Source organism: Crocuta crocuta, unplaced genomic scaffold (genome assembly GCF_008692635.1).
Source record: "Crocuta crocuta isolate KB4526 unplaced genomic scaffold, BGI_CrCroc_1.0 scaffold323, whole genome shotgun sequence".
Lineage (NCBI taxonomy): Eukaryota > Metazoa > Chordata > Mammalia > Carnivora > Hyaenidae > Crocuta > Crocuta crocuta.
The window spans coordinates 2177961-2201918 of NW_027536465.1; the positions used below are offsets into that span (position 1 = coordinate 2177961).

General features: G+C 38.9%; 2 protein-coding genes across 4 annotated transcripts; one reads left to right on the forward strand and one right to left on the reverse strand.

The window, feature by feature from the left end:
• Positions 1-6592, forward strand: LOC144218866 (high affinity immunoglobulin epsilon receptor subunit beta-like). 2 transcript variants are annotated; one of them, XM_077748844.1, is made up of 5 exons: positions 1-73; positions 3514-3649; positions 4260-4394; positions 4603-4659; positions 6398-6592. In XM_077748844.1, the coding sequence occupies exons 1-5, from the start codon at positions 3-5 to the stop codon at positions 6482-6484; spliced, it is 486 nt and encodes a 161-aa protein (XP_077604970.1). In that variant the 5' UTR covers positions 1-2; the 3' UTR covers positions 6485-6592. The 2 variants fall into 2 exon arrangements, with proteins under 2 accessions (XP_077604970.1, XP_077604971.1); XM_077748845.1 differs by lacking the exon at positions 4603-4659.
• Positions 6593-10828: 4236 nt separating this feature from the next.
• Positions 10829-23490, reverse strand: LOC144218885 (high affinity immunoglobulin epsilon receptor subunit beta-like). Of its 2 annotated transcripts, none has more exons than XM_077748867.1 (7): positions 23441-23490; positions 20342-20498; positions 19706-19837; positions 18668-18724; positions 17889-18032; positions 16656-16757; positions 10829-11279 (listed from the first exon to the last, which is right to left on the reverse strand). In XM_077748867.1, the coding sequence occupies exons 2-7, from the start codon at positions 20495-20497 to the stop codon at positions 11139-11141; spliced, it is 732 nt and encodes a 243-aa protein (XP_077604993.1). In that variant the 5' UTR covers position 20498; positions 23441-23490; the 3' UTR covers positions 10829-11138. The 2 variants fall into 2 exon arrangements, with proteins under 2 accessions (XP_077604993.1, XP_077604994.1); XM_077748868.1 differs by lacking the exon at positions 23441-23490 and adding an exon at positions 22992-23048.
• Positions 23491-23958: the final 468 nt, after the last annotated feature.

A 23958-nucleotide genomic window follows, 5' to 3' on the forward strand; every position in this document is an offset into this window, starting at 1 on the left:
AAATGGTGTTAAGGAACGATGGCCCAGAGAGGCTCTCACCTCCCGCTTGGTGCAGTTCTAGAGGGATGCAAAGGTAGGAAGAGCCCATTTTCTATTCTCAGCTTCCAAGAAGAGTTCTGGGTTGAGCGGTTGGCGGGTGATATAGGAATGTGGGTCAAAAGTCTCTAGTATAGGCTGAGGTGTGAATGAACTTGGGGACAAGTTAGCTTGCTCCTGACCCGGCTTTAGAAGGATAGGCCTCTCATCTATGTGGAAGTGAATGTTCAGGCTGTGGAATTTTACCCCCTTCAACACCTACTTCAAAGGGAAAACATCAAGTAACTTCCAGAATCAATGGAATCTGAGTTAGAGAAATTGAAGGAAGGGAAAGGGAAGAAGTAGCTGACTGAAGGTCAAGTGGGAGAGAGAGTCCTCCTTTCCTGGTAAATGGCTCTGCTGTGTATATTCAGGTGCAAAAGGCAGTTCAACACACTCTGGCTTCTCCCCACCCCCACCTCCACCCCAACCTGATTTAAGAGGGAAACTATGAAAGTTGATCATCAAGGGAAACTTTTCTGTTCATTCTTTATTACTCTTTCTGAGGTCATGATCTCACAGTTTGAGTTCGAGCCCCACATCAGGCTCTGCACTGATGGTGCTTAGCCTGCTTGGGATTCTGTCTCTCCTCTCGGTCCCTCCTCCGCTTGTGCTCTCTCTCTCTCTTTCTCTCTCAAAATAAATCAATAAACTTAAAGAAATTTAAAAAGGTATTATTCTTTCTTGAGACACATAAAATCATATACTAGCATGTTTTGCCCCGTACTTATGGGACTTAAACACACACAAAAATGAACTGGGAGCTGATGTCATCTAAATTCACAAGTTCAAGTTTTGTCTTCAGGATGGTTTGCTCAGACCCGGATCCTGATCCCTGAGCAGAGGATTGTCAAAACTCTGTCAGTGGTTCGTTTTCTTGACAGAGTTACTGCTCAATTCTGTTTATAATTCTCTGAGCTCCTCTGGGAGGATACTCAGGAACGACCAATTTTTTTTTCTTTAAGACAAAAGAATGAGACAGAAACCGAGAAATGTAAACAAACCACACTAATTATAGGTCACATTAGAATTAGGGCAGAGCAGGGGCTCCTGGGTGTCTTCATCGGTTAAGCATCCAACTTCATCTCAGGTCGTGATCTTACAGTTTGTGATTTGAGCCCCATGTCAGGCTCTGTGCTGACAGCTCAAAGCCTCCAGTCTGCTTTGGATTCTGTGTCTTCCTTTCTCTCTGCCCTTCCCCTGATCATGTTCTGTCTCTCTTTCTCTCAAAAATAATAAACATTAAAAATATTTTTTAAAAAAGATTTAGGGCAGAGCACATCAGGCAGCACAAACAGGGTGCATCAATGACTTATTGTAGCAGTAATGGTGCATAACAAACAATCCCCTGAAACTTAATGGTTTAGCTCAATAAATATGCATATTGTTGACAAGTCTGCACATGGCTGTGCATGGCTCTTCTGAAATCCCCTGGGATCAGGCATGTGAATGAGGGTCAAAAATTGCCATCTGATTGAGGATGACCTCAGCCAGTATGAATGCTATGACATCTCTCATTTTCAGTGTCTTTTATCCTCAAGCAAGGTGGCTCAGCTATGTTTTCTTAGCTTTGTTTTTCTATGTTTCTTATGGCATGAACTCAAGAGCCTGTGCTTTTAAATTTTTTTTAATGTTTTATTTATTTTTGAGAGAGAGAGAGACAGCATGAACAGGGGAGGGTCAGAGAGAGAGGGAGACACAGAATCCGAAGACAGGCTTCAGGCTCTGAGCTGTCAGCACAGAGCCCGACGCGGGGCTCGAACCCCGCGGGGCTCGAACAAACTGTGAGATCATGACCTGAGCTGAAGCCGGATGCTTAACTGGCTGAGCCACCCAGGTGCCCCAAGCCTGTGCTTTTAAAACATTTGCTGATATCTCTTTGGTCGAAGTGAGTCACAAGGCTGAAATCAGAATTAAGGGGAGAAGGAAACATATTCCACCTTGTAATGGAAGCAGCAGTAAAGTTGTGTGGCATTTGTATGAATGCAGGGAAGGGTAAAGAATAAGGGCTATTGATGCAACAAATCTATATGCAAGAGGAGTCTACGACAATTAAAGGGGCCTCAGAAAACCATGTTGAATTCACCTGGCTCATCAGAACTTTTTATAAATCATTACTATGCTTGTGGTATAGGAGAACATTAGCAAAGGCCAGTGTGCTAGAGAAATTGAAGTGTCATTTGGTTCACACACAGAAATGCTGACTGACATTGAAGAAGTGATATAATCTCTTTAAAACCAAGTTTTCTTACATGGAAAGTGAAGGCTCTCATTTTACGTAGTTTCTATTCACACGCGCTTCTAAACTCATGACATAAATCAAACATTTATTTTCCATTACTGTATTGTAGACTTCTAACGGACAGGAATTGCATGTTTTGTTTGTTACTATATTCCTAACTAACAAAGCCTGTAACAGGGTCTCACGTATTGTAGACATTTAATCAATATTTGCTGACTGAATGAATGGATAGTATTCTTGTGAACAAAAAGCATAACACATAGCACTTACAGGACTTTCTATAATGATTGAATCACTTTCCATCAGTCATTTTTTTCCTAGAAGATGTAAATGTAAGCATTCTGCATGCATATCTGTCATGTTAAGATTTAATAATAGTAATGATGCTAATTATAAATTTAATTTTTTTTAAATTTTTAATGTTTTATTTATTTCTGAGAGAGAGAAAGAGACAGAGTGATCAGGGGAGGGTCAGAGGGAGAAGGAGATACAGAATCCGAAGACAGGCTCCAGGCTGTGAGCTAGCTGTCAGCATAGAGCCTGATGCAGGGGCTCAAACCCACAAACCACGAGATCATGACCTGAGCCAAAGTCGGACGCTTAACCGATTGAGCCACCCAGGCACCCCGTTAACTATTAATTATTTAGAATATACCAGTTCTGGGGCATATAGGTGGCTCAGCTGGTTAAGCGTCTGACTTTGGCTTATGTCAAGATCTTGTGGTCCATGAGTTTGAGCCCTGTGATGGCTCTGTGCTGACAGCTCAGGGCCTGGAGCCTGCTTCAGATTCTGTATCTTCCTCTCTGTGCCCCTCCCCTACTTGCACTCTGTCTCTCTCTTTCTCTCAAAAATAAATAACTTTTAGAATATACCAGTTCTAATTTTATATGTGCAAATCTGTTGAAATCATATACACGTATAAATCTTTTGAAATCATGTGGCTGTATGGCAAGCAACAGGAGGTAGTTACCGCAAGCACATCCTTTTTATAGTTTTAAAACTTAGGGTATGGAGATGGTAAAAAAAAGACATGCCCAAGTTTATCTAGTGTGTGACTGAAATTATAACTTAGACAGTGTAACTTACCATCACACCAAACTTACCTCATGATACCACTTTTCCAAAGGCCATTTTTCATGTCTAGAATAAAGGGATTGGAGAGTCGATCTGTTCTCAAAATATTTACATTTTACAGCACTAAAGATTATGTTGATATACCAAGTGGAACAACTGGATGGTTTGGCCCAAATCCTCTCAAGAAAGACAACATCATCCCAGTAGACCAAACAAACCTGAAGATCTTCTTGACGGGAGAGCCCCAGATACTGGGGGTGAGTGAGCTTGACCTCCAAGCATAGTATTTAGGGAAATAGCCATTTCCAGAGAGGAGAACAGTTATCCCTTGTGACTCCCAAAGTGTGATTAATCAGGTCATAAACTGACCTTCTTAGCGGAAGGAAATAGATTTTTTAAAAATCAGAGATCTGGAATCTGAAAGGAAAATGTGTTTCTCTAGTGAGAGGGGGGAAAGAGGATTACCATAAAATCTTTAGTTTTTTAAATTATGTTTATTTACTTTTGACTGAGAGAGAGAAAGAGAGAGAGAGAGAGAGAAACCGTGAGTGGCAGAGAGAGAGAGACACACACACAGAATCCAAAGCAGACTCCAGGCTCTGAGCTGTCAGAACTCACACACAGTGAGATCATGACCTGAGCCGAAGTCGGATGCTTCACCGACTAAGCTACCTAGGCACCACACCAAAAAACCTTTCTAAACAGTCTTGAACTTGAGAAAAGCCCATGGATTCCTAGGAGTTTCATTCTGGGAACCCTTTCAAAACTGGGGGATGGGAAATAGCTCTGTGTAAAGATCACAAAAATCATCTTTCTAGGAGCTTGCATGATTCATACTCTGAGCATATCTTCTTTTTCATTCCCCAGGTGGCTCAGATCCTGATTGGTGTGATGAAAGTATGCTTATTTGCTATAGGTCTGTGTTTTCATTTATCTGACTTTCACTACTGGTGTCTTCCTCTTAACATGATCTCAGGATATCCTGTCTGGGGATCCTTATTTGTGAGTATGTTGGAACATTTCAACTTCCTCTGTGGTAGAATTCTACAAATATTCCTTCCAGCCTTCCCTTTCACAAGTCAATGATGTGACCTGGGATTTTACTTCTTAGAGCAAACTATGTGACCTAAAGACTTTGGGGTTCTGGTGACCCCTAAGGCAGGTAGAAGAACAGGTGCAGGCTCACCAGACTGCATTCTTTCATTTTCAGTTCTTCTTATCTGGTGCTATGTCTATTGCAGCGGGAAGAAAAATGACACTGAACTTGGTAAGTATTTCCCTGGGCCCAGAGCAACAAGTAAAATCAGAAGTGTTCTATTTCAAGGCAAAAGAAATGATCTCTGATTCTCTGAATCATCTGGGCCCTATGGGGGTCATGGCAAATTCTTCCTTGAGGAAACTGAGGTTTGACTTACCTTTTTTTTTTTTTTTTTTTTGCCCCTATTGTCTGAAACTCCATCCCTGGGATTAATCTGTGAATATAGAATCCAATGCTTCAGCAATATTCCTCTTTCTTTCTTAGACTTAGGAAAAGTATTTGAGAATGTGGCTTCAACCCCTTCAAAATGAGTGAATGTTTTTGTGTTCTCCGAAGGGAGGAAGGAGAAGAAACAGAGGGATGTAAGGGACACTGATCATTCTCTTCCAGATCAAAGGCAGCCTGGGAATGAACATGCTCAGTGCCATTACAGGAACGATAGGGATACTCATGTTAATAGCCGAACTGAATATTATGCTTGAAACAGAGAAAAAGTGTCTTATTCTTGTAAGTGTTTCTGAGCTGCTTTTATTTTCTGCGATTATATTTATATTCTCTAAATGCGTAATAATGACTGTCTCTCAATTGATCTTGGCCTATCACCATAAGCAGTAAGATCTGGGACTTTAATCTCATCGGGAGAATTTTCAGCCCCTTGCCGCTAGGACCTACCAGAACAGTGATCTCTTTTTCTCGCGTTCTTCTCCAAACTCAGTTATGTTAGAGAATTGATCATTAGGACCTTTCTTTAGTCTTCAGGGTCAAGTTAAGATGGTGATGGACTGCTGCGCTGGCTCAGCAGGCTCTGTGTCATTGGCGAGTGGGTTGAGGAGGGTCAGAACACCAAGCCAAGATGCTCAGAGCCTCTGAGGGTGCATGTATGTACAAGGAAAGGACAATGATCATCGCTTTCACAGACCTGGAGGTTCTCTGCTCTTTAGATGGGAAAAAGGTATAAATTCATATAGGGATGAAAAGAACTTGGAGCGGACAACAGAGAGAATCTCTAAGCCAAGAAAACTACGCAGACACATCTGATTTCATCTGAATTTTCTTGCACTTAATGAAGTTCCAGAATAGAACTCTGCTCTTTTAGGGTTTGCTTTTCAGTTTTTCTATTTTGGTTTGTGATGAGAGGGAACGTACTTGTTTCCGTAGGGAAGGAGTCAGATTGGAATCAGAGAGTTCAGGGCCAGGGGAAGTATCCGTCTATTAATAATATTCCTTTCCTTTTCCTCTTTGCCCTCCTCATGGAATCTGCTCCTTTCTAGAGGACATTTGAGATTGTGATATTAGTCCTCTCCCTGCTGGAAGTCAGCATTGCTATCTCTCTCTCTGTATTTGGGTGCAAGGTGACCTGCTTTGTCACCCAGGTAAGTGTTCAGGACCTGGTGGAGGGTTCAGATTTGTCACGTTTTTGTTCTCTCACTATCTCTCTCTGCTCTCTGGACCAAAGAGAAGGATAAGGAAGCAGAGTGATGGAAAGATAATTATGTACATGATCCTTCCTGAGATTGAAGGAGACAGAAGAACACATTGTTGGAGCTATGGTAGATGTTTCCAGGAACCTCGTAGGTCTTGCGGGATATCGATCTTTATCTAGTGAGGGGTGTAAGGCCCTGAAGGAAGGGACACTTAATTCTCAGGTTCTAAGATACAGAAAAGAGGTAGGGGTCACCAGGATGAATGCAAACCTCTAGCTGAAAGAGGATGTGAAAATGATATGTATTATTCTCAATATCCACAGGTGGTGGTTATCCAGTCAACCAACGACCAGGTGTCTTCAGCAATAGACCCTCAAGAACATGTCTACGAGGAGCTGGAGTTTGGATAGAATAGTTCCTGCTTTTGAAAATATTATTCATTGTGTATCTCTTCACCTGCCAGGAAATGTTCTCATCTGTGCATGGGAGCATAGTTATTACAAAACCAAATAAATACATTTTCCCCTCTATTGCTGCTGATTGTGATTTTGAGTCCCAGTCTCCCACTTTGTCCCATAGCCAGTCAAATGACTGGGATGTACGGTGTCATTTCTCATGATAACTTGTAACGGAACTACACCACACATACAGAAAACTGGAAAGATCATGGTTGTAACAGTGGCCTAATTTTTTTTCAAGATTTTAGTTTTTAAGTAATCTCTACACCCAACATGGTGCTCAAGCTTACAACCCAGGGATCAAGAGTCTCATGCTCTACTGATTGAGCCAGTCGGGCGCCCCCAATTTTTAGATGTATAGAAAGCAGACATCCTTGTGTAAGCAGCACCTGAATCAATGAGTAAACATTACCAGGGTTTCAGAAAATGGTCAATGCCCCTTTTCATTCACTAAGATCCCAGGGTAACTGCAGTCTTGACTCTCACCACCAGTATGAGTTGTGTCTTTGAATTTTATAAAATGGAACCTTGTGGTATATATATATAGCTGAGTATATACACTGGATATGACTCCTTTCTTCTACCGTGTTTGTGAACTTCATTCATGCCATTGCCAGTGACAATACTTCATTCACACTGCTGCAAGATATTCTACTGTAAGACTTCTAGAACAATCTATTATCTATTTAAATATTGATGAATATTTGGGACACTTTTTAAATGTTTTAATTATTTCTGAGAGAGAGAGAGAGAGAGAGAGAGAGAGACACAGCTTGAGTGGGCGGGCGGTCAGAGAGAGAGGGAGGTACAGGATCTGAAACAGGCTCCAGGCTCTGAGCTAACTGTTAGCACAGAGCCTGACGCGGGGGCTCGAACCCGTGAACTGTGACATCAGGACCTGAGCCGAAGTCAGACGCTTAACCGACTGAGCCACCCAGGCGCCCCTGGGACACTTTTATTTGAGATGAACAGCACTGTGCACGCAAACCGTATCTATGTACTTTGGTACATGCATGTGTAAAATTCCACCGGGTCTACGCATAAGACGGGAATTGTTAGGTCACATCCAAAGCGCATGTAACGTGCGTATGCCTTCTAGCAATGCGTCGGTTCCAGTTATTGGAAAGCTTTACCTTGGTATCACGTGATTTTCATTTTAACCATTTTGATATAGTTGTATCACATTGTAATAGTTTTAATACTATTTATTTTGATAAGAACTTAAGTTTATTTTTAAAAATTGAGAAAATAATATAGAGTTCCCATACACCCCAAATCATCTTATGTCAGTATAGAATGAACTAATATTGATACATTATCATTAACTAAAGCATCATTATTATTCAGATTTCTTTAGTTTTTAATTAGTGCCCTTTTCCTGTTTCAAGATCCCACCCAAGACACTACATTACATTTAACTGTCATGTTTTCTTAGGCTCCTCTTGGCTGTGACTATTTCTGAGACTTCCTTTGTTTTTGATGACCTTGATTGTTTTGTGGAATACTGACCAAGTATTTTGTAGAATGTCCCTCAACTGGAGCTTATCTGGTATTTTTCTCACGATTAGACTACTGTTTTGAGGTTTGGGAAGGAAGACCCTAGAAGTACAATATCATTCTTATCACATCCAATCAAAGATACATACTATCAACATGACTTACACTGTTAACATTGGCTTTANATATTTTTCTCACGATTAGACTACTGTTTTGAGGTTTGGGGAGGAAGACCCTGGAAGTACAATATCATTCTTATCACATCCAATCAAAGATACATACTATCAACATGACTTACACTGTTAACATTGGCTTTAATCACCTCACTGAGTACAGTTTTTCAGTTTTTTTCCACTCTAAAGTTAGCTTTTCCCTGACTTTTTATACTGTACTCTTTGGAAAGATGTCACTATATAGCCACTGAGTGCAGCCTGGGATCAAGGAATCAGGAGTTAACATCTTCTGCTTTGAGGGTGGAGCAACTTCATAAGTGATTTGATATTCTGCCCTGGGGTTTTGTCTATTCTCCCACTTATTTATGCATTCAATTATTTGTATGACTTCATGAATATTTATAGATTCCTTGGGTTATAACCTAATAGCACTTTAGTTTATTGCTCAAGTTGTTTCTGTTTCAGTCACTGGGAGAGCGTTCAGTGGCTCCTGTGTCCCTTTGGTGGGCCCTATCATTGTGTCTCATTTTGAACACTTTCTTCTTTTATGACACGACAATGCTCTCAGGCTGATCTTACATCATTCTTGCTCAAATCTTAGAGTCAGCCGTTTCATCACACAGGTGCTCCTTTTATTGGAGCACCATATCAGAAATCAAGATCTGAGTGCTAGGAGTGCTTGTTACTATTGGGATGTCATTTCTTTTAGGTTCTCTTAGCTAACAGAGCAAAATATATACATATGTCTACTAATTCATGTGCCTTAGTTGAGCTTTTCTAACAAGATACTATGTACAGACATTCTTCAGTCTATAGTACCATGTTTATACACATATCTGTAAATGTTTCTATCTTTAGCCATCTATTATATGATATATCACATCTGGCTTTGAAAGAAAAAATCACAGGAAGTGCCAAAAAAAAAAAAAAGCCAAAGAAGCCCTGTATTTCTACACTTTTAAAAAACTTTTCTGTAACCCATCGACTGTTTAGAAGCATGCTGTTTGATTTCCAAAAATTTTGAATTTTCCACCTATCACAATTCTGCTATTACCTGACAGCTTTGTATGCTTTCTATTCTTTTAAATTTGTTGAGTTGTATTGCATGACACATGCAGTGACCAATACTGATAAATATTCCATGCACATTTGAGAAAAATGTATATTCTCATGTTGGATGGAGAGGTCTGTAAATGTCAGTTAGGTCAACTTGACTGATACTTCTAAGGTCACCCATATCCTTACTGCTTCTCTGCCTGGGTGATATATCAGTTGTCAAAGAGGTGTTGAGGTCTCCAAATATAATAGTATGTTTGTCTACTTCTCCTTTTAGTTTTATCAGTCTTTTTCCTCATATATTTTGGACTAACTACAAGTGGCCATTGAGCACTTGTAACATGGTTACTGAGACTAAGAAAAATGAACTTTAAATTTTTTAAGATTTTAAATAATTTAAATTGCCACATGTGTGTTTAATAGCTATTGTACTGTATAGGACAATAGGAATAGGAACGGAATTGCTTGGTCTTATAGACACACTATTAATTTTATTAGACTTTGAAAAATTCTGGTTGTATTATTCTAGGGGAATTGATAACACTTTGATTAATTGTCAGTGAGCCAACAAAGCAACACAAGCTTTTATAGATAAGCTTATATGTGTAAAATATCATCACAAAAGTTTAATGTACTTCGAATGATGCAATACAATTAAGTACCTTAACACTAGATTAATGATTTTTTAAAAATAGTTTATTGTCAAGTTGGTTTCCATATAACACCCAGTGCTTGTCCCCACAAGTGCCCTCCTCCATGCCCATCACCCCTCTTCCTCTTCCCCCCACCCCCATCAGTCCTCAGTTTGTTCTCAGCCCTCAAGAGTCTCTCATGGTTCGCCTTCCTCCCTCTCCCCCACTATTTCCCCCCTTCCTTTCCCCCACAGTCCTCCATTAAGTTCCTCCTAATGAAATATCATAATCTATAGCATTTTGTGTAATTAAAAGTATTTTTTGCATATATTTTCTGTTTTGCTTGATGTATATCCCAATATGAATGGAGTAAGCACAAGCAAGCCATTTGAGAGATAAGGAAACTGAGGTTTAGCCGGGAAGGATATGCATCCAAAGTCACAGAGTGTAAAAATGATGGACCAAAAACTTCATGCAAACTGCTTCCACAATTGGTCCAGGAAACTCTACATTGACTGCACTGTTTTTCATCAAAGAAAGGGTAAACCTCAGAGCTTTAAGAAAGGAATAGAGCTCTATGTTTGCACATTTGGGAGTTGGAGGGATTGAGATTTTTTCTAACATGCAGGAATGAATGAATTAGGAAAATGAATTGTGATCTCAGAAAATAAATCCTGGCTGATGAAGAACACTGTGGTGGAGATAATATTAGTCACTAACATTCCATGTCCCTCTACATTTCCTGTCTCCCACACAATGCTGGGAAGGTAGGTGACCATTTAATGAGCTGCAACAAAGAGTGACACATGCTTCTAGACCAAAGTATCTAATTGCCAAAGGTCCAACTTCGAACTTTGTCTTTCTCTACCTTGGCAAAATTAAAAAAAAAAAACCCTTTTGGAGATATTATTCTATTATTCTATTTTTTGGAACTCATATCAGTGTGGGTCTAAACAGCCAACTAACAATGAACATGTAAAGTATGCGGTAAATGAACTTCTGATGTGTTAAGCCACCAACATTTCAAGGTTAAGTTTTGTAACAGAGCGTACACCTCACTTGTGATGACATCCAACCATAACAAAAAGGAATAGTAACAACCAAATTCTTAATGCTATAGATGCTAGCTGCTATCTTCATGACTTTGAACCACACAGTGGTATTCTCACATGCGTATATTTATGCCTCAGTGGTTACAGTATAAGCTTCTTGGTACCACTGTGGATCCAAAAATACAGAAATACGGCTTCATATTTGTTTACTAGTATCTGTTGGATAACATGAAGGTGTTTCCTCTTTATATTCAAGTTCTTGATAGATTGAAGTTTGAGGCAACAAGTCTTGATAAGGACTTTCAGAAGGTGATTTCCAGCAAAAAAGTACAGAAATCTGTAAAGAAGCCAAAGAATTATCTGTAAAATAATCTGTAAAGTCTGTAAAATAAGCCATTAAGAATAGTATAATCTAAGTCCTCAATGATTTGTCTCCAAGTATATGCTCTCTTACTCTAAAGATTAATTGTGTGGACTTTGGACCCAGAGGAACCCAATGGCTGCTCTCCAAAAAAGGTAGAGGGTGAGTTCAATTTCAATCATGACTAAAACTACCCAATGATTCAATAAGTGGTGTTGGGAAAACTGGACAGCAACATGAAGAATGAAACCGGACCACTTTCTTACACCATAAACAAATATAAATTAAAAATGGATAAATGTGAGACTTGAAACCATAAAAATTCTAGAGAAGAACACAGGCAGCAGCCTTTCTGACATAGGATGTACCAATTTCTTTCTAAATATTTCTCCTGAGGCAGGAGAAACAAAAGCAAAAATAAACCATTGGGATTTCATTAAAATAAAAAACTGCTGCACAGTGAAGGAAACAATCAACAAAACTAAAAGGCAGTATATGGAATGGGAGAAGATATTTGCAAATGACATATCTGATAAAGGTTGAGTATCCAAAATCTATAAAGAATTTATAAAACTCAACACCCCAAAAACAAATAATCCAATTAAAAAATGGAAAGAAATCTTGAATAGACATTTCTCCAAAGAAGACATCCAGATGGCCAACAGACACATGAAAAGATGCTCAACATCACTGATCATCAGGGAAATGCAAACCAAAACTACAATGAGATATCACCTTACCCCAGTCAGAAGGACTAAAATTAACAACACAAGAAACAACGGGTGTTGATGAGGATGAGGAGAAATAGGAACCCTCTAGCACTGTTGGTGGAAACACAAACTGGTGCAGTAACTCTGGAAAATAGTATGGAGTTTCCTCAGAAAGTTACAAATAGAACTACCCTAAAATCCAGCAGTCGCACTAGTAAGTATTTACTCAAAGGATACAAAAATACTAATTCAAAGGGATGCATGCATTCCAGTGTTTATGACAACACTATCTACAATAGCTAAATTATGGGAGCAGCCCAAATGTCCATCCACTGATGAATAAATAAAGAAGGTATGGTATATATACACAATGGAATATTACTCAGCCGTAAAAAAGAATGGAATCTTGCCATTTGCAAAAAACATGGATGGAGCTAGAGAGTATTTTGCTAAGTGAAATAAGTGAAATAAGTTAGCCAGAGAAAGACAAATACTATATGATTTCACTCATATGCAGAATTTAAGAAACAAAGCAAATGAGTGAAAGAAAAAATAGAGAGAGAAGCAAACCAAGAAACAGACTCTTAACTATAGAGAACAAATTGAGGGTTACTAGAGGGAAGGTCAGGGGAGGATTAGACTCAAATGGTGGAATAGTTGACGGGGATTAACGAGTGTACTTGTCACGAAGATCACTGAGTGTTGTATATTAGTGATGATTCACTGTATATTGTACACCTGAAGTTGATATTACACTGTATGTTAACTTAAACCTTAAAAAAAAAAACTACCCAATGATTAATTTTTTCCAGATATTTAGCCAGGTGCATATCAGTCTACTTGGCTTACTAGTGTTAAGTTTTGAGGAAGATAAAGGAAAATATAAACATGTCCATTAAAATAATTCTTGAACAACAGAAATAGAGAGAGATATTAGGGCTTTTTGCCTTCTTCAATCATTTTGGTAAGAAGAATTCCTGCCCAGCTAATATTGGGACAGTAATATGAGGCATTACTGATAGGCTGGAAAATAATGAGTTGCTAATAGAACATAAGTTTCTGAGTGTCTGAACACGTTTTGTGTGATTATGTACATAAAATTTTAAGTATTTTTGTTTTTTGTATTTGTGATTTGATGTCTGTCTCTTATAATGAAGGATTATTTATGAGAGAAAATAATGTGAGGTTTTTTTAATAAAGGATGATTATTGGGGCGCCTGGGTGGCTTAGTCGGTTAAGCTTCCGACTTTCCGACTTTCGCTTAGGTCATGATCTCGCGGTTTGTGGGTTCGAGCCCCGCGTCGGGCTCTGTGCTGACTGCCAGCTCGGAGCCTGGAGCCTGTTTCAGTCTGTGACTCCCTCTCTCTCTGACCCTCCCCTGCTCACGCTGTCTCTCTCTCCTCGAAATAAAAAAAAAAAGGATGATTATTGTATTTTCATAATTTTTGACTAATGCTTGACCCATAAAGCTGTTACTAACATTTCCCTTCTTCTCTTAACAATATAACCCCTTTTTAACCTGGAAAATGGAGGTAAAATTGTGGCTATATTTCCTAGGGTATTTTGCAGCTTAGTATGGGAAAATAAGTACTAGCCAACAAAATGTGGGAATAATAATAAATCTCACTTTGGAGTTACAGACTTAGAAAGACGGATATGTTTTCTTGTTTCCCTTTTCATTTCTGCTGGTCGGGATATGGATGTGATTGCAGGAGCTCCTTCATGGATCCAGAGGTGAAAGCCACATTTTGAGGATAAAGGATCTACCTTTCCATCTCTGTTTTTGGTGGAATTATGTTTCCATAGAAGACAAAAACCTGGCTTCCAACAGCCAGGGAATATTTGATATATAAAACACCATGTATACCATTAGAGAGTAGATGTAAATACTGAGAAATATCTAAGAATAACTAAGAAGAGCATACTCTCCAATGTCTACTCTAGTGAGGGCCATGAAAATTAGTGTACAAAAAGCCAGAGAGGAAAATGGATAAGTTAATATCTCCCAGAGAAGGGAACTATGTGATAACTTAATCATTCTATGCCATTTTGGGGGGCAGGCTATCTCTGTAATTCCTGCCTTAGAAAATATTGTAAATGCCATGGCTCAGTGATTTCATATTTCTCTTTCAATCTCCAGGTTGAAGTTTTATCATTATCTTTGGTCAAGCCCACATTTATATAATGTAAGCAGAAATGGGGCAAATAATGTGTCTTTCAGCCTTCACTGCAACTTGAGCTACTACAAATATACAATAACTCCAGAGCATATTGGAGTTATTGGATTATTGTCCTTCGTGAGTTGGTGAGTGTATTTTAGGTGCGGGGGAGAATGTAGATGTGTCTATTTGGTGCCTCTAGAGAAGAATGTGATTGAGAATGTTCCTCATCCTCCTTTAAGAATAGAGGGGTGCCGGGGTGGCTCAGTCAGTTAAGCGTCCGACTTCGGCTCAGGTCATGATCTCACCGTTCGTGGGTTTGAGCCCCATGTCGGGCTTTGTGCTGATAGCCAGCTCAGAGCCTGGAGCCTGTTTCGGATTCTGTGTCTCCCTCTCTCTCTGACCCTCCCCTGTTCACGCTGTCTCTCTCTCTCTCAGAAATAAATAAAACATTAAAAAAAAAGAATAGAAATTCTGTATATTTGAGCTAGATATGAGTCTGACGGAACTCTGTAGCCTCCATTCCGGCTCAGTGTGGTCATGCAACACATGTTGGCCAGTGTAATGTGAGAGAAGATACATATGTCCCTTCAGATCCATGACCTTACAAGAATAAATATGTCTTCCCCTTTTCTGTGTCTTTTCTCATTGGGGGGTGCACAAGTATTCTGTGGTGGGCAGGATATTATGGTGATTTCTGTGAGTATGTTATATGGCAAACAAAACAAAACAAATCATTATCCAGATGAGCCTAATCTAAGTATAGGACTCCTTTCAAGGCAGAGTGTTCTCTAAATGGAGGAAGAGGAAGTCAGAGAAATTCAAAGCATGAGAACTTTTGACAAAGAGGAAGCACTCTGTGGCTGACGTGGAGAGAACCACTTAAATAGATCGAGAGCAGCTTCTAAGAGCTGAGCGTGAGGGACTCCTGGCCAACAATCCCAGTTCCATAACACAAGCAACTGGATTCTGCCAATGACAACAGAGAACTTCCAGACAACTCTAGACTTTCCAGGAGTCCAGGGCATCCAGTACATGGACTTCAGCCTCATGAGATTCTGAGTAGAGAATCCAGTCAGGTCCATCAAGACTTTTGATCTACAGAACTGTGAGGTAATAAGTAGGTGGTAGGTATTGTTTTAAGTCGATACGCTTGTGGTAATTTGTCAGGCAACAACAAAAAATTATTACATATTTTGGTCCTGGAGATGGGGTAATAATGTAATATTACTATAACTATATCTAGGATATATAAATAAATATCCAGGATATGGGAGTAGCTTTGGAATTAGGCAGTGGGCTGAAAGGAGTTTGAGAATTTTGAGGAGTAAAATTTTGAGGAGCAGGACAGAGAAAGTCTCAAATGCCTCANAAGCTTTGGAATTAGGCAGTGGGCTGAAAGGAGTTTGAGGAGAATTTTGAGGAGTAAAATTTTGAGGAGCAGGACAGAGAAAGTCTCAAATGCCTCATATAGTTTGTTAGTGGAAATAAAGGCACTGAGAGTACGGTCAGTGTGGCTCAGAAGGAAGTGAGGAACACATTAATGGAAACTGGAGAGAAGGTCCAGTGGCTCAGTGGCAGAAGTCTGACAGATTACAGGTCTATGGAGAGCATAACCAGTAAATGGTGAACATGGATAATCAACTGAGGAGATTTCCACAGCATTGAACATAAGGCCTGGCTTCTTCTTGCCTACAATTAAAAAAGAGGAGAAATGCCACCTGCAGACGACACCTTTGGCCATGCCCACGGGTCCATCCCATCCATGGTCTTCCTTTCCTGACTGCCTGCCCTGTGGAATTCAGACTTGCTTACCAGCCCTTAGACTCATGTGATCCAATTGCTTGTGATAATGTTATATACTTGAAATGAGGGGGTTTTCAATGCCATATACCTGTCTATTTTCTGTCTAAATTAACCCTAATTTGACACATAGCTGCGTCAATAATTTGAACACATCAGAAAGAACCAGGTAATGAGGTTGGGAAAAAAATGCTACTAGCTCTGTGTTACCTAGATCTGTTACCTGTAATAATAAAACATAAAATTCTAACTATATCTGTGTTTCCAGTCAGCTGTATTATCAACTGTATTTAACTGGAATAAACTATTTCATCTCTTTCAGGTTTTTAAATTAGGTATACCTCGATTTTTATTATTTTTGGATGATATATACATTATATTCATCACACCAAAGAGTGTACTTCATATAGTAGATTAATAGATGGATGGGTGGATGGGTGGGTGGACAGATGTTGAAGTCATGGATAGATGCCCATGGGTGAGAGCTTCTGTATGGAATAGAGAATCACACACTGTGTATCCCAGGTGTGCTCAACACACAACTAGTAGCTCCCAGGTTGTCCACAGAATCACTTCTAGTTTATGTTTTTGTTCATTTTACCAAGGTAAAAGGAGCCATCGGCCACATCATTTAATGAAATAGTTGAAATTGTCCTCATTCTTCTAAGAATTGTACATACCCAGTGGATATTCCCGTCATCCACATTGTAGATGAGCATGGAGAGAGGAAGTGAAATTAAAAATTGCAGACAAGTTAGGATCATTAGGACAATCACAAGTCCCTGTTAAAAGAAAATAAAATGTCATGCATTACCTTCCACTTTGATGATAGTTTGGAAAGCCTTATGTCAGAGCCCCACATCAGGCCATCAAAAGGGGAAACATCACAGTATATAAAATGGTGCAATGAAATTGGGTCTGAACCCAGAAATCTATGTGCTGCTACAGAAAAGCAAGAGTTAGAGATGATAGTAAATATTATTGAATATACTCATACAAGATGGGAAGTAAAACTAGATGACGTTACAGAATTCACAATAACAGTTCCACTTTTGATTTTTATTAAATTATTATTATTATTGGTGATAGAGATGGGTTATTAGTAATATTACTATTGAAGTTATTGTTACTCTGTCATGGAGATCAGAAATGTTGCCATTGTTTGCAAAGCTGACTCTTCTCGATAAACGAGGCGTAAATGGCAAGGGTTCAGACCTCCCCAGTGAAATACTAAAATTTCTCAGTTTTCCACTGGACTCAATGCTAATTAAAACCAGAATGTCTCCTAAATCTGAAACACACTTTAACATAAAAATTTTAAAAACTTTTAATTTTTAACTTTTTTGTCATTGTCCGCATAAGTGAATTGTGTCTTCCCACACTCCAGTGTTCTTGATTTCTTTTACTGGTTTCTTCCTGATTTCTTTCTCCTCTGTCTCAGACCATTTGTCTGAATTTCTTTCACATTGCTTTATTGTAAAAAAAAAAAAAAAAAAAAAAAAAGGGAATAATTTCAGACAGTGGCAAGTCTGAATAAGCATTCATTCTCCAGATAGCTTTGGGTAATGACTTATTTTTAAAATCCCAGCAGTAATGAAAATTATAATAGAAAATAATTTAAAAATAATAAAGGATAAAGTAAACATTTCCCCATTCTTTGACTCAGATTTTAGTATCATTCTATTTTTTCCAGAAAAAAATAAAATTTAGATCACAGAATTGGGACTCTCTGCCATTGGAAAGAAATCGTTTTTTTCTCTTTCTAATTGTCGCACCTGTAGAGAAGCATTTGGAAGGAATCTGGAAGCAAGAATTTTTGTCATGTTCTTGAAACATACCAATGATCAGGTCACATCTTCATTATGCTCAGATAAGCATTCGGTCTTCTCAGAATTCAGGGGGATAATACTTACAATTGCAATTGATTTGATGCCCAAACAGGCAGTTTCCTTCTCACAATCATAGTGGAAATTTTTTGTTAAATTGTATGACAGAATACAGATCCCAACAAATGAGACCAAGGTGCTAAGAGTGTTAGCGCCTATATTCTTCCTCAGCTGGAAAAAAAAAAAAGCATAACAGCTTATAAGTTAAGGACCAGGGGTTTCTAGACCCTAGATGCTGGAGAGGGGTGGGGGGAGAATTCTGATTTCATTAACTTATCCATGGGATCTACAGGCATTCATTATCCTTATAGTGCCAATTTGGTTCAATGATAAATCACAACTGAGAGAAGAGTTGGAGAGGATTGATCTTGCATAAACACATACCATGGATAGGATAAAAACATTATGCACATTTTTCAGCATCTCTTGCTTTCTCCTCTGTCTTAGCTCCTCCCTCCACCAAAGATAAAAATCTGCCTTGCTCAAGCCTAAGCCAAGCTTTCTCTTTATTAACGTCACCCACCCCATTACCATAACGAGGCTTGAATAGCTACATAAATCTTTACTCGCTCTTCTTACGGTGACAAGATATGTGGGTCAGAATTCTAAAATCCAGGGAGATCCAGCCTATCTGTTTCTAGACAGAGGATGGTCACATGATTCATTGGGCCCAAAGGATAGTTACGTGATGAAATGTACTACAAAATAATGAATCCCCTGGGTGACTGGGCTTCATGTGAGGAACTCAGAATGTTGTAAGTTCTCATTTTCTCCCTGAATGGTGAAGGGGAGAATTATTAGCTTACCAGTGATTTTGTTTGCTTCTTGGCAGACACAACAGTCAGAGATCCAGAAATGATAAACTGTTTAGAAGATAAGAAAGGTATTTACAGAGCAGTGGCTTCTTCCAAGTCACCCTTCCACCCTTTTACCAGGTGCATATCTTTCTTCATATCTAGTGCTTCCCCTCCTCCCCCGCCCCCTCGGGCCACCCCTTCAGAACTCAGAGGAAAGCAGATCATTAAAGTGTGTGCACCACACAATAGTTACCCTTTTATTCTTCTGAACAGTAAAATTCCCTTAACTAAATCAGAGAGGTGGACAAAAAAGCCACAGGGCAAAACAACTTATTCAATGTGGAGAAATAAAATAAATAGAGTAAATATAACTCAAAGACAGACTTTGGGGTGCAGAAAAGGGAAAATGTGAACTCAAATTACATCGCATTTTTCTCAAGGTATTTGGCCAAGAAGGGTGATCACTTAAGTAGAGTAACACCTCCTTGCCCTTCCCATCCAGCAAATTCTCTAATCCAAGTATTACTACATTTCAGAGATACTGCTCCCAAGTGTCAAACCCAGTAGTTTTTCCTCACCAAAACAGCAAGATTGTACTGAATAGCTTCAGGCTATCCAACAATGAATAGAACTTAAGGGCATTATTATATTAGAATATATATTAAAGTTCAGGGCGTCTGGGTGGCTCAGTCAGTTAAGTGTTGGACTTCAACTCAGGTCATGATCACGGGGTCAAGTCTGCAGTTTGAGCCCTGCATCAGGCTCTGGGTTGACAGCTTGGAGCCTGGAGCCTGCTTCAGTTTCTGTGTCTCCCTCTCTCTATCTGCCCCTCCCCTGCTCACGCTCTGTCTCTCTTTCTTTCAAAAATAAATACACACTAAAAAATTTTAAAATAAAGTTCAGGTTTGAAGTTAAATCTTAACTACGTGTCATTGAAAGTACTCTAGAATTGGCAAGATGCCACACAAATTGTGTGATGAGTTGATGAATGAATGAATGAATGAAGGACTGAATAATAATAATTAGAGATATAAGTGAAATACTCACAGACAAAGCCCCCCATAAAGGGAAGCCTGTGGAAATTGAGAAGAAAACAGTTGGGTACATTTCAGAATCAAAAGTAAAAAATCCAATTATCCCATAAAAGATGCATTTCACACCAATCATAATCTGAGCCACCTGGGTAAGAGACAAAACAAACCAAATTACCAACCATTCAAATTAACAAAACAGAAACAATGCTTTAAGGAAAATGGTGAGCATTTCTCAGGAGAGAGAATCACTTAGTCCAAACATCATGGTCATCCATGTTCAAGGTTTGAACCCCTTGAATTTTATTAAAAGATCTGCTAAGAAGGATCAGTTCCTGGAGAGTCTGCTTTTTTTTTTTTTTCAGAGGTCTGCCTATGTAGGTCAATCTTGTGCCAATAAAATGTAGTCACCATGAGGCCCATCCAACAGATTAGGACTTCTACAGTCTCCTCTTAATGTATCCCCCCATCCCCATACAAGTGTGGTCCTTTGCTTTTAATCAAAGTGTCTTTCTTCTACGCCACAGAATGGTTGACACAGGTAATAACCTGATGGCTCTATGTCAGAATAATAAACCAAAATAATCCTCCACCCTCAATATATGCCCCAGCTTCTGGTTCAAAATTCGTTATTAGTAGTTTACTTACTTACCCCCAGAGCTTTTAGATTCCCCTTCAGGAATTTCTGCAGCTTGTCTAGTGAATGTTTCAGGGTACCAGGCTTTTCAGTCTTTCCTAATGGTGTAATTTGATTTTGGTTTGGAGGAATGTCCACAGTCTTCCCACCAGAATCCAAAGTTTTGCTCATTCTGTAATAGATGGCGTCAGATATGCACCGTCATAAGCTCAATACTGTTAATCTTATTGTAATGTAAGTAGCTATTGGGCTTCTTTTATCTGAAGTCTTTATCATATTTGAAGGAAAGGCATTGGCCAAATGATGTTTATGTGTCCACGCTGCTGACTCTGTTATCACTGATGAGGTAAGCAAGGAGAGAGATGATGGAAGTTGAGGAATATCAAATCCTACATAACTGTGAGCTATCCTCCAAGGGTAAGGAAGGCTGTAAATCTCAAGTCATTTTTTTTTTTCTTTTTAAAGTTGTATGTGGTCACAGACTCGTATAAAAGTACCCACTATGGGAATGATGCTATATCTATTTAGCCTTATCTCTGATGGAGTAAAAATAACCTGAGATTTAAAGGCAAAGAGTTTTGAATTAAAGATATTCCCCCTTTCTTTTTTTAATTTTTAACATTTATTTTTGAGAGACAGAGAGAAAGAAAAAGAGAGAGACAGAGCACGAGTTGGGGAGGGGCAGAGAGAGAGGGAGAATCCAAAGCAGGCTCCAGGCTCTGAGCCATCAGCACAGAGCCTCATGTGGGCCTTGAACCCACGAACCATTAGATCATGCCCTGAGCTGAAGTTATAGGCCCAACCGACTGAGCAACCCAGGTACCCCAAGACATTTCCCTCTAATTTAACTAAATGTATCATGTAACTTATCATCCAACCCAAGATAGTTTTGGGAATGAAAGAGAATAGGAGTAGTATCCATAATTATGCTGGGGAAATAGGAGAGAGCTAGGGATACACTATATAAAAGCTGCCTTAACTTCAAGTACTGTGTGGCCATGAATATTATATTTAGTCAAAAGCCTAGGTTTGTCAACATAAAATATAATCATGCTTATGGGTTCATAGATGTGACACTGGAAATGATGCATCCAATTTTCCTAGTATCGTCAGATGTAATATGACATAAATTCTAGTATTATTTTCTCAAGAAGTTAGGATGTGATTTGGTACTTGTCAAAAACAATGATGGATTTCCATTGTAGAGCAAACCCCAGAATGGATTCCCATGAAACGAACTCATTTTGAACCTTTTTTTCCCAAATATTACCTTTTTATTTCTAGATCATCTTTTACTATACCAATTTTATGAATATCTTGTACCATTAAGTGAAGTTTGAAAAATGGGGGCAGACTTTATTCCTTATTACATTGGTATTTATGAATTCTATCGCTCTCCCTATTATGATTTAATTTAGTTTTGATTATATTTTATACAATTTTTTCTTATGTTTTCTCCTCCCATTATGCTAATGCTATTGAATTAGACCCTTTATATAACTACTTATGTATAAGTTTCCTGAATCAAAGTAGGAATATAGTTTCTGGCTCTTGAGATCCATGCCCAATTTCTTAAAAAAAAAAAANTAGTGTACATCGATTCCAACACTGCTTGAGTGTGTAAATCTCTTTGCAGTCTCGATAAAAAAATTAAGATACCATGACATGGAACTCTGATGGGACACTTAAGATTAATCGTAAGCATTCAATTTTTCTACTCCCAGCAGTTGCTTCTAATTAAAGGGTTGAAACAAGGAATTTATTTTATGTGACCACACTGGAAGTGCCAGAGAGATATTTTTTTTTCTATTTCTTTGGTGGATGAATCTTGTCCATTAATACTTCATAAACAGAGAGGATCCCATCAATCAGTTATTCTATCTTTTTAAAATGTGACCCTTATAGACAAATATGGTAAATAACTTGCCCAAGTTCACAGACAGATTTATAGACGTGGGACCAAAGAGCTGTTGGACTGATAAGTAAAAATCCACTCTTTAGACAAAACCTGCCTCAAACTAACACATCCCCTTTTTAGCTTCCTGAAGCCCACATGTAACAGGTTTGAGTGTTTGAGGAAGCCATTGCTTTCAGTGTAACTTTGTTGGGGGAAAAATTATTAACCCCCAAAAGTATCCCCTATCACTCCTCACTGCAACTGTCATTATTTATTCATCCATTCACTTGACAAATATGTATTTTAGATTAAAAATATTGATCATAATATTTACTGGGCACATTTTAATTCACTACTGCCTTTAATGATATTTTATTGGGGCTATGTCATTATAATCTGTAATATTCTATCAATTAGTAAGCCTGTATTGAGCTTCTGACTGCCCCTTGAGGCTACCATCCAACTGGTCAGTATTTTGAGTAAGACTTTCACATTTACAGCCATCGTCTTTCTAACAAATGCTGCTCTTTTCTACCTCTGCTGCCTAGTTTAGAATGACATGGAAGTATTTCTTGGTTACTCAACAATACAAAAATTAGCCTCATTTACCACAATGTCCTCACCTTAAGTATTAAATTCAAAGCCCCATGACCCTTTGTAAGTCAATATAGCTTCAAACCCACCTAATCCCCCTCATCATATCTCTGCCACATTAGTTATAAAACTCTCATGATTCTAAGAATATTATTATGAACTTAGCTGACTCACCATGTCCATTCTTGATGTTCTGAATTTCACTTGCAGATTGTAGACAGAAAAGTTTCCATGTCACAATTCTAACCCAATTATTTCCCTGTATCTTAAATTGAATCTTCTAGAAAACATGGCTGGAGACAAACTTCCTTGGTAAGCTAAGCCTTACTGTCTACCCACTGATGGGGAAAGTGTGTTTGCATAATCAGAAAGTCAGAAAGCAGGACTGTAGACAAGATCAGATGTGTCTGAATCACTGAAACTTTCTGCACGATCTTAAAAAATTTTCCTGAAATATTTGACATTGAATATCTACCAGCGGAAAGAAAGGAAAAACTGTCTCTGCCTTGAGCCCACATTTGGTTCAGTCTCTGTCTGTCGGTTCTACATCTTTCCCTCTCAGACCATAGACAAAAGTACTTTCTGGTGCTCTGGATAATGGGAGGGGGAAAAGTTCTACCTACCTAGCTTTGTTCCACCACAGATGTGGGAGGCTGTAGTCTTCTTAAGCTTATGTCTCTGGTGTTGTCTATCAAAGACTGTGCCAACATGTAGGGGAGAGAAATCTATGCTTTGATCTCTGTGTTTCCTCATTTGCTGTATTTCCACACCTAGAACTCTAGATAAGCAGTTTTGATGTATATCAACAAAGTTGATATAAATCATGTTTCGTTGCTGAAAAATTAGAAGCGTTATCACCGTGGGGTGCCTGAATGATCCAGTCGGTTAAGCGTCTGACTTCAGCTCAGGACATGATCTCTCAGTTCATGAGTTCGAGCCCTGCATTGGGCTCTGTGCTGATAGCTCAGAGTCCGGAGCCTGCTTCAGATTCTGTGTCTTCCTCTCTCTCTCTCTCTTTCTCTCTCCCTGCCCCTCCCCGCTCATGCTCTGTCTCTCAAAAATAAATAAACTTAAAAAAAAAAGAAGCATTATCACTGTAATCCTCAATACCAACTGATAGTTTTATTTCTGTGCTCTCTTT

Bases quoted from the DNA above. Each gene is read 5' to 3' on its own strand.
- LOC144218885 (XM_077748867.1), bottom strand. From the start codon at position 20,497: ATGAGCAAAACTTTGGATTCTGGTGGGAAGACTGTGGACATTCCTCCA. The intron at 19,838-20,341 runs GTAAGTAAGTAA...TCTCTTACCCAG, and splicing joins GGAATCTAAAAGCTCTGGGG to GTGGCTCAGATTATGATTGG. The intron at 18,033-18,667 runs GTAAGCTAATAA...TTTTTTTTCCAG, and splicing joins AGAAGCAAACAAAATCACTG to CTGAGGAAGAATATAGGCGC.
- LOC144218866 (XM_077748844.1), top strand. From the start codon at position 3: ATGGTGTTAAGGAACGATGGCCCAGAGAGGCTCTCACCTCCCGCTTGG. The intron at 3,650-4,259 runs GTGAGTGAGCTT...TTCATTCCCCAG, and splicing joins GAGAGCCCCAGATACTGGGG to GTGGCTCAGATCCTGATTGG. The intron at 4,660-6,397 runs GTAAGTATTTCC...CAATATCCACAG, and splicing joins GAAAAATGACACTGAACTTG to GTGGTGGTTATCCAGTCAAC.